At 41.1% G+C, this 10735-nt stretch overlaps 1 protein-coding gene across 1 annotated transcript in view; it reads right to left on the bottom strand.

The window, feature by feature from the left end:
* LOC109938303 (zinc-binding protein A33-like) overlaps positions 1 to 10735 on the bottom strand; it is a 246902-nt gene that overhangs the window by 8320 nt on the left and 227847 nt on the right. Inside the window, exons 2-3 of the mRNA XM_048616561.1 lie at positions 5511 to 5606; positions 4381 to 4610 (exon numbers count right to left, since the gene is read on the bottom strand). Of these exons, the coding sequence (XP_048472518.1) occupies positions 4381 to 4610; positions 5511 to 5606 (326 nt within the window). The remainder of the gene's footprint in view (positions 1 to 4380; positions 4611 to 5510; positions 5607 to 10735) is intronic.

Here is a 10735-nt window from a genome sequence, read left to right as displayed (position 1 = left end):
GGTGGGGAGGGAAAGATGTCTTTGGTGGTGGGGTCGGATTGCAGATGGCGGAAGTGTCGGAGGATGATGCGTTGGATCCGGAGGTTGGTGGGGTGGTACGTGAGGACGAGGGGGATTCTTTTTTGGTTCTTATTGCGTGGACGGGGTGTGAGGGATGAGGTGCGGGAGATGTGGGAGACACGGTTGAGGGCGTTCTCGACCACCGAGGAGGGGAAGTTACGGTCCTTGAAAAACGAGGACAACTGAGATGTACGGGAGTGGAATGCCTCATCCTGGGAGCAGATGCGGCGGAGGCGAAGGAATTGGGAATAGGGGATAGCATTTTTGCAGGAAGGTGGGTGGGAGGAGGAGTATTCTAGGTAGCTGTGGGAGTCGGTGGGCTTGAAATGAATATCGGTTTCGAGGTGGTTGCCCGATATGGAGACAGAGAGGTCCAGGAAGGGGAGAGAGGTGTTAGAGATGGTCCAGGTAAACTTAAGGTTGGGGTGGAAGGTGTTAGTGAAGTGTATGAACTGTTCGAGCTCCTCGTGGGAGCACGAGGCGGCGCCGATACAGTCATCAATGTAACGGAGGAAGAGGTGGGGTTTAGGGCTGGTGTAGGTACGGAAGAGTTTGGTAAGATGCGGTGAGAAATCAGCTCGGCTTCAGGGAGAGATCCAAATACCTGTCACACCTTGGACCTGACCAAATGGTGTCCCTGCAGCTCAGGGACAGAATTGGCTGAGACACAAACCCGCCATTTCAAAGGTAAGATGGTCCTAAAAGTGCAAGGTTGTACTGAAGCATAAATAGGATAAGGTTCATAGGGCAAGAGACAACTGCAACCTGACCTAAACGATCAAAGAATTAGTTAAAATAATGCAACTTTTTAAATTTGTAAACTCAGAGGCTGCATTTCATTAAGTACGGAGGAAGAAGGTCATCATGATGAGGGAGTTACCAAGAAATCCAATTGGGAATTCCAGAAATGATTTGTTGCCCAGAGAATGGTGAGAATCAGGAACCCCCTGGTGCAATGAGTGGGTATCATAGAATCCCTACAGTATGGAAACAGGCCATTAAGCCCAACATGTCCACACTGCCCCTCCGAAGAGCAGCCCACCCAGCCCCATTCTTCTATCCCATGTCTAAGCCACCTAACCTAAACATCCTTGGGCACTATGGACAATTTAGCACAGCCAATCCACCTAGCCTGCACAACTTTGGACTGGAGTGCTTGAGGTGAATCAAGTTTCAAAGTAAACAAAATGAACACAAGGGTAAAGGGTATAGTGCTGGCAGAGACAGCCCAGGAAAAATGAGAGCAGGTTTGATTGGAGCATAAATGCCAGGGGAAGCCAATGGGACAGATTGCCTGTTTGTGTGCTGTATGTCCTGTGTAGTGCTGTGTAAACTACAAGAACAGGTCTAGCCCAATCCTCACTGCACTGTGAACATAATACAAATTCTTCAATCCTAATGTATGACAGAGGTCACAGAGCTACATTCCAATTGGATTACTCATGGCTACAGAGTAATTACAGCAAACAAGCAGGCCATTCAGGCCAGCTCATCCATTCAGGTGTCTCCGCTTTTTATTTTATCTTTACTCACTCGTGAAATGTGGGCATTGCTGATGGCCCCAGCATTTATTGCCCATCCCCAGTTGCCCCTTGAGAAGGAGGTGGTGAGCTGCCTTCTTGAACTGCTGCAGTCCATATCCTGTAGTTGGACCTGCAACATTGTTAAGGAGGGATTGTTAGGATTTTGACTCAGTGACACTGAGAACTACTCCACATGAACCTTCTCTCACTCTTCCTGACCTAACATCAACAGTACATTGTCCTGTCCTGTGTCTCCCTTATCTGCTAATCTAGCTTCTACCCGAATGTATCTGTAATCTTTACCTCAGTTATTATGTGGTAAAGAATTTCACATTCTGATCTCACACCGCGGAACTGAGTTTCTTCTTGAATTATCACTAGATTTGTTTGTCATTATCTTGTATTTATCAACCCAAAATCCAGTCTTTTTCACAAGCAGCAACATCTTTTCTTTATCTATCCAATCAAATCCTGAAAGATCTTAAAGATCTCTATCAGACTGCGTCCCAGTCTTCTCTTTATGAGCTGACCCAGTCTGTTAAATCCTTCCCAATCAGCTTCCCCTCTCCTTTGTGGTATCATTCTCATCATTCATTTCTGAATGCCCTCTGTATTGCCTGTAGATGTTCTTTATCAATGAAATGGTGGGAGCAAGAGAGGTTCAGTCCAACAGCACAAAGAGAAAAGTCAAGGCTGTTGAGCAGCAGTCTAGCTAAATATGAGCCACTTTGTTCATGATGGAACACAGAGCTTCACAGAGGCTATTGGTAACTAAGGCAACATGAGGGAAAATGTATAAAACACAAAAGCTAAAGGCATTCTATCACTAGTAGCAATGCTAAAGGACCATCCCTTAATACTTCCATCTCACACATTACTCAGTCAACAAGCATTCAATGTTCTCTTTTATACATCCCTCTGACAATTTATGCATTACTAAGGGAACATTCCAGAGATGATTATCTAAGAGGGTTTGCATTTTATTTCTGTTTCTAGTTCCTGAAAGTCTGCCAGCAGAACTTCACCGCTGGTCCCTTCTGAGTTTGACATGGACCATGTCAACTGCATCCTTCTCCTCTGTCAGAGTTCATCCACTGCACAAGAGACATGTCCTTACCCCTAGTACTGAACAGGGAAAAGGACACCTGGGATTCTCTCAGTCTCGGCTGCAGAGAACAGTATCTATGTATCTAATGGTGACTAACAGGAGGCAATGGCCTAGTGGTATTATCGCGAGACAATTAATTTAGAAACTCAGCTATTGTTCTGGGCAACTGGGTTCAAATCCTGCCATGGTGGAATTTGAATTCAAAAAATAAACTGGAATTAATGGTCCAGTGATGACCATAAACTATTGTCAATTGTCAGAAAAAAAAACCCATCTGTTTCACTAATGTCCTTTAGGAAAGGAAACTGCCATCCTTACCTGGTCTGATCTACATGTGACTCCAAACTCACAGCAATGTGGTTGACTATTAACTGCCCTCTGGGCAATTATGGATGGGCAGTAAATGTTGTCCCAGCCAGAGACACCCTCATCCTGTGAGTGAATATAAAAAAAACGAGATTGTTCTCCCTCCACCACCACACACGACCAGCTTCGTATCATCAGTTTACTCATTCACTCCACAGACCTTGTCCTCCTCCAGACAGATAACAGGAAACCTGTGCTTGTTGGATAATAGCGAAGGCCAAGGGATTGTCCAGAACCTGGGGGGACATCCCTGTATGTTCCCTGACTCACAATCACATCCTCACATCCCTGACCATGAACCAGCACCAATGTCCAACCTGACTGCTCCCTGGGTAAGAGTGTGCAGGTACCTCTCCTGCTGCCTGATGTCCCACAATGTCTTTACCCTGGAGAACTGTGATCCTGGTGTTCCCTGAGATACATTAACTTGCTGAAAATATTGTTACGTGAGATTACATCCTTCCAGTGCTGTAACTGCAGCACTTTGCCTCTGTACAACCTTGCTTAAGTGATTGACCATTTATAATTGATGGGGGAAAATGTCCTCACTTAACTGCTTGTGAATTTTATGAATCTAAATGAGGTTGAGGAACCCAGTCTAATAAGGCAATAAAAAGGCATACTTGGGGAGGTAAAGTTGCGAAGTAGGGAAGTCCTATTAAACTTCTTTGGAACCTTGGTTACGCCAGATTAAATTACTACACATATACCCCTCCAGATAAAATAGTTTGAGAAATAGGAGCTGGAGTCGGCCATTTGGCCCATAAAACTGGCTCCACCATTGAATTAGATAAAAGATGTTCTTCCTCAATTCCATCATCCCATGCTATCCCATAATCCCTTGATTTCCTGAACATCCATTTGTTGGCTTTGACTTCCCACCTCCAACATGAAAGTTCTGGTCTTACTTTCTGAGGAATATTTGGTCTCTTATTCCTCCTACCAAAGATCATTAACATCGGACATGTAGTTCAGTGCAATTTTCTTCTATATTAGCTTTACTGACCAAATTGTGAATGTTGAAATCATCCCTTTGATTCCAGCATCCAAATTGTGCACACAATAATATAAGCAATGCACAGCAGAAAACTGGTTATCCAAAATAAAAGCGGCTGGAAATACTTGGTAAGTCATGTAATGTCTGTGGTAAGAGAAAAGCAATGTTAATGATGTGACTTCCAGTTCTGAGTTAACATTGACCTGACTGAATGTTATTTTGTGCTGTAAAATAGGATGCAGTCTCCTTGGTTTTGACAGCGTGGCCTGCACAGTCTCAAGGATGGTGTCAAAGAAAGTACAAAGACAAATAAACAGCTTACCATTAGGAACTTGGTACTGTCCTGTTCCCTCAGCTCTTGTTCAATATGCTGAACACTGGCTGAAAGTGATGAGATTTCCTCCGTTATCTTCTCAATTCTCTCCTTCATCTCCTGACTCTTTTCCTCTTTCTCCAGTTTCAGATCTTCCAACACAATCCTCTCTTCCTCATGGAAAAACTGGTAAAGTTTTTCAAATTCAGCTTTAATCTGTTTCTCTGTCTTTACACCTTGGTCCTTTGAGAACAAAGGTGAAGTTGAGAGGAAAATGAGCATTTTTTTTCAAAAAGCTGTGCAATTCTGTTTCTAAGAATATGAGAGAGAAAAATATTCCCTCAGGATGTGAAATCTAGTTTTTTTTAAAATTCATTCTCAGGATGAGGCCATCACTGGTTAGGCCAGTAAATATAAACTATCCCAGAGGGCAGTCAAGAATCAACACATTGTTGTAGGCCTGGAGTCACATGTAGACCAGACCAGGTAACGATGGCAGTTTCCTTCTCTAAAGGACTGTAGTGAACCATATAGGTTTATCCAACAATTGAAAATGGATCCATGGTCATATTAGATTCTTATTTCCAGATTTTTATTGAATTCAAATTTCACTGTCTGCCATGGTAGGACTTGAACCCAGGACCCCAGAACACGGATAAAAACCCGAAAAAACTGCGGATGCTGTAAATCAGGAACAAAAACAAAGTTGCTGTAAAAGCTCAGCAGGTCTGGCAGCATCTGTGCAGGAAAAAACAGAGTTAACGTTTCATTTCCTTGAGGAAGGGTCACTGGACCCAAAACGTTAACTCTGTTTTTTCCTGCACAGATGCTGCCAGACCTGCTGAGCTTTTACAGCAACTTTGTTTTTGTTACCCCAGAAAATTAGCTGTGTTTCTGGATTAACAGTCTAGCATAATACCACCAGGCCAATGCCTAGTTAATAAAGACAAAATGATCATTCCATCAAAAAGAGGCTCAATTTGCAGATTCAGCTGCTGAATATTTTGTTCACTTGGCCCTCATTCATACCTGGAATGCATCTGTGATAAGTTAGTGTTTGGAGAAAGTGAGATTTTATTTTGGTGATAAACATATAGCAGTTCAAAGAAAAACAAAAAGTGATGAAAACATAAAAAAAAATACCTGAATGTGGTTTAATGTTCTTTTATAGTCATTTTTTACAGCATCACATTCTTTCTTCTTGTCCTGGCCTGGCTTCAGTAAGCTTCGCAGTTCCTCCTGATCAAAATACACTGATTAATTTGTACACTTTTGTACCACAAACACTCACAGATTAAACATAATTTAGTAACAATAATTCTCAGTTTTCATTTCAATGGAAGATTAAGGTGAAACCATCTGAGGTGTTTTAAGTTGATCATGGATATGACAGGGTGGATGGAGAGAAATGATATTTTCTGGTAGTGGATGTTGTAAGTAAGGGGGCATAACCTTAAAGTTAGAGCAAGACTGTTGAGGAAGAAAGCTTTCACCCCATTAAAGGATTGCTAAAGCAATAGGATACAGTCAATGAAAATTTCAAAACTGAGTTTGTTTGTTTTCTTTAGCCATGATCTCATTAAATACATAACATGTTTGAGGGGCTAAATGGCCTAGTCCTTTCCCTATGTGGAACTCACTTAGTTTCCTTTCCATTACAAAGATCCAATTACATAAATTAAATTATAACAACTTCATATTTTCATTAAATTTGACTTGAAGTACTAGAGAGAGCTGTCAAACCTTTTAGGAAAATAAGAACAGGAATAAGCCATATAGCCTATCCTTTAAGACAATCATGGCTGATCGAACATTTCAATGCCTTTTATCCGTACCATCCCCATAACCCTGTCTACCAAAGTAATCAGAAATATATCAATTTTAAACAGACTCAAAGACTGATCTTCCACAGCCCTCTGTAGGAGAGATTCCAAAGGTTCACAACCCTCTGAGTAAAAAGAAAAGTTCTTCTCATTTTGGATTGAAGTGTTATCTCCCTTGTTTTTAACTACGTTCCTGGTTCTAGGCTGCCCAACCAGGGGAAACACTTTACCCCCTCTATCTCTTTCAGTGCTTTGTAAATTTCAATGAAATCACCTCTCATTCTTCAAAACTCTAGAGAACACATAGAACATAGAACATAGAACATTACAGCGCAGTACAGGCCCTTCGGCCCAGTTTTCCCAAACTCCCTTCAAAGGACAGTCCTTCCATTCCGGAACAAGTCTGATGAATGATCTAACCTAAATAAAAGCAAAATACTGAGGATGCTGGAAATCTGAAATAAGAATAAAAAGTGCTGGAGGGTCTCAACAGGTCTGGCAGAATCTGTGGATAGAGAAACAGAGTTAATGTTCCAGCAATATTATACTGGACTCAAAATGTTAACTCTTTCTCACTCAAGATGCTGCCAGACCTCCTGAGATTCTTCAACAATTTCTGTTTGTGCTTGTTTCAGATCTCCAGCATCTGCAGCTCTTTGTTTTAGTTAAGTGAAATGACATTTTTTTCTTACTTATCTGAATATAAACCCAGGAATTGGGGAAGATGAGCCAATAAACTCTGTCTTCAAAATATGACTTATTTTCACACCCTGAATATTTCCAAAGCTACACCAATAGCTGCAGGCTGATTAGATTGTTCCATTAACAAATTCCTCAGAAGTATTGATTTTGGAATGTAATTATTAATTTAATCCCTTGAGTTTCTTCCAACAACCTCATTCCATCCAGCCGTCCCACATAATTGGCTTTCTTCAATTTCTGTCCCTCAGTGAAAATGTGTTGCAGATTGTACTCATCTTCAGATAAGAGGTGTTGAAGATTCCTTCTCAGGGTCAGAGGCTATCTGGCCTTATCACTGACTGAATCTAGTTGATTCACTTACCCTCAAAGAGTCACCTTCTCATCCATTGCAATTTCCCATATCTCTAAAGTCAGGAATCCTGTTTAAGCTTTGGACTAACAAGTACAGATTCATATCTCTCCACCTCTCTAATGTCCCTGTCTTTCACCTTTATCACTATTTCACAATTACACAATAAGCTGATGCCTTCTGGAAACATTCTCAACTATTTCTCTTTCTATTTCTTCTGTTGTCCCTTTATGCTGTTGATATTTTACTTCAATCATTTAATTTTATTTCTATCTGTTATCTCTTTTTAAATGTTTCATAGAAACATAGAACATACGAACAGGAGTGGGCCATTTATCCACCTCAGCACCTTTTCCCACTTTCTCCCGACACTTTTAGCTCTATGAAGTATATCTACCTCCTTCTTGACAATATTCAACATTTTGACCTCAACCGCTTTCTGTGGCTCACCACTCTATGGCTAAAGAAATTTGTCCTCATCTCAGTCCTAAATAGTTTACCCCATATCCTTAAACTGTGACCCCTGGTTCTGGGCTGCCCAGTCATCAGGAATATCATTCTTGTGTTTAACCTTGTCAGAAAATTATAGTTTCTTTGAGAACCCCTGTCACTCATTCATCTAAACTCCAATCAGTATAGTCCTAACCAATCCAGTCTCTCCATCCCAGGAATTAGTCTGGCTTCTTTCTCTTTTATTTTTAAATAACCCTTTACATCCCTGGACTATTCTTTGCTTCATCTGATGATGCTCATTGACAGAGGTGGCAATTTTATTAACCAATTTGAGTTTTGAACATTGCACCTCTCTAAAATGGGAAGAGTTTTTTTTTGCTTTTTTGTTCATTTGGGTCATGGTGTATTCTTACAGACTTCAAATGGCATCACTTCTCCTTCATTAAACTTCCAAAGCATTTTCCTGTTAACTCTTGACTCTGTCTGGGCAGAAAATACCCAGAGGATTGAACCTGTTTCAGTTTCCTGGTCGCAGTTTATTTTATCTGATTGCTTGCAACTTTGAGCTGATTAAGAGGTTTTGGTGAAAGGTTAACAGTTATTTGTTGACAATTACCTCGTCACATCTGAAATATACTGAATTAAGGTGTTTGGTTTTGCAGTTGGAGGGCTAATCGACTGACATCAATCTAACTCTTCAACATCCCTGTTCCTGCTCCCTGTAGCAATGACACTAATGACAACCCTTGTAATGACAGAATATTAAAGAAATATAAATGCATTAACAGAATTGCTTTAAATACTAAGAGACACTCAATCTAAATCAATGACTTTTGAGTGTTTCCAATCACATTCTGTTCCACTATTTGATGAGTTATATTCTCACCTTAAATTCTTCAGTAGCTTCTTCCAGAGGCAACAGCTCATGGCTTTGGTGGCTTTTTGAACAGATGGGCTGATAGTCGGTCTTACAAAATAGCTTCACCTTCTCCTTGTGGAGGCTGCACAGCTCCTTTCATTGTTTGCTTTTTAGCTTCTCCCATATGATGGACATCTTGAAAGATTGCTCAGATTCCACGGAGCTCCAAGTGAAATTGTCCCCAGTGTAACTTTTAAGTTTCTGTGCCTGATTTCAACAGCAACATTATAAGACACAGCCCAAAAAAGGGAGGGAGTAGTGATTGATATAAATGGATTGTTGAAAAACCAGAATGGTTAATCAATTTCCCTGAGGGACTCTGGCATCTAACTCAGTCCAACTTGAACATGTTTTCCTATGATTGTGCAAAAGGAGTCCACAAGAAAAGAGCAAAAAAATTAATGTCAGAAGGGGCCAGAGGACACTGTAAGGACAAGAGTAAGAAAATTCAAAACAAAACAAATCATCAAACTGAGACAAATCAGCATCTCAGTAAATTCAAGAGAGGAGGGATGGTTTAACAACTGTAGCTTGAGGGAATTGCTGATTGGGGAACAGAAATCAGATAACCATGGAAGTGGTAGTTTGGTTGGTTTGTGATTTTTTTAAGGAAGTGCGTTTTGTTTTTGAAGAAGGGATTAACTGAAAACAACAGCAGAATTCCGAAAGGATTATAGAAGGGGAAAAGGGAATTTAAAAATGGAGAGCAAAAAGAGGAAATAAAGGGATAATGGCAGGTAAAATAAAGGAAAATCCAAAGTTGTTTTACAAGGACATTAAGTATGCAAGGATAACTAGGTGTCCGTTAAGGATCACAGCAGCATTTTGTGCATGGAGCTGGAGGATGTAGGTGGAATTCTAAATGAATATTTTGTGTCAGTGTTCACCAATGAGATGAATAATGTTGGTATAAACAATTCAGGGAGAAGGACAGCAACATTCTTAAAGAAATTAGTATAGACAGAGAGGAGGTTCTGAATGGTCTGATAGACTTAAAAATCAATAAATCTGCACGGCTGGGTGAAATGTGTCTCAGGCTGTTAAGTGAGGCAAGGGAGGGACTAGCAGGGGCATTGGCAGTAATTTTCAGTTCCTTTCTGGCTACAAGAGAGGTTCCAGAGGACTGGAGCACAGCTAATGTGGTACCATTGAGCAAGAAGGAGTGAGGGATAAGCCAGGAAAGTACAGGCCAGTCAATCCAACCTCAGTGATGAGCTATTTGAAGCAATTCTGAGGGACAGAATTAATCTGAACTTGGACAGGCTGGGAGCAATCAAGAACGTTCAGCATGGTTTTGTTAAAGGGTGGTCATGTCTGACCAATTTGGTTGAATTTGCGAAGAGGTAACCAGGTGTGTAGATGATGGTAATGCATTCAATGTAGCCTACTTGGACTTTAGCAAGCCTTTTAATAAGATTCTTTATGGGAGACTGATCGTGATGGTAAGAGCCCATGAAGTCCAGGGAAAGTTGACTAATTGAATTCAGAATTTCCTGATTAGCAGGAAGCAGAAGCTGGTGGTCAAGGGGTGTTTTATGACTCGAAGTCTGGATCCAGTGGGTTCCACAGGGATCAGTGTTCAGGCCCTTTCTGTTTCTACTTTATAAATAATTTAGATTATGGAGGAGGGTTTATCAGTAATTTTACTGATGATACAAAACTTGATGGGGTGCTAAATAGTGAGGAGGATAGCCTTAGGTAACAGGAGGTTATAGTCGGGCTGATCAGATGAGCTGATCAGAGGCAAATGGAATTTAATCTGAATAAGTGTGAGGTGATGCACTTGGGCAGGACAAACAAGGCAAGGGAATACATAATGAATAGTAGCACTCTGGGAAATACTGATAATCAGAGGGACCTCGGTGCGCACTTCCACCAGTCCCTTAAGGTGATGAGACAGGTCGACAAAGTGTTGAAGAAGGCATATGGGATACCTGTCCTTATCAGCTGAAGTATAGAGTTTAAGAGCAGGAAGGTTATGCTTGAACTACAAAATGTTGGCTAGGCCACAGTTATAGAATTGCGTGCAATTCTGGTATCCACATTATATGAGGGTGGCGATTGCACTGGAGAGGATGCAGAGGAGATTTTCCAGGAAGTTACCTGGGCTCGAGAGTTTTAG

Source organism: Rhincodon typus, chromosome 35 (assembly GCF_021869965.1).
Source record: "Rhincodon typus isolate 14 chromosome 35, sRhiTyp1.1, whole genome shotgun sequence".
In the NCBI taxonomy this organism is placed as follows: Eukaryota; Metazoa; Chordata; class Chondrichthyes; order Orectolobiformes; family Rhincodontidae; genus Rhincodon; species Rhincodon typus.
This window is presented reverse-complemented; position numbering and strand designations above follow the sequence as displayed.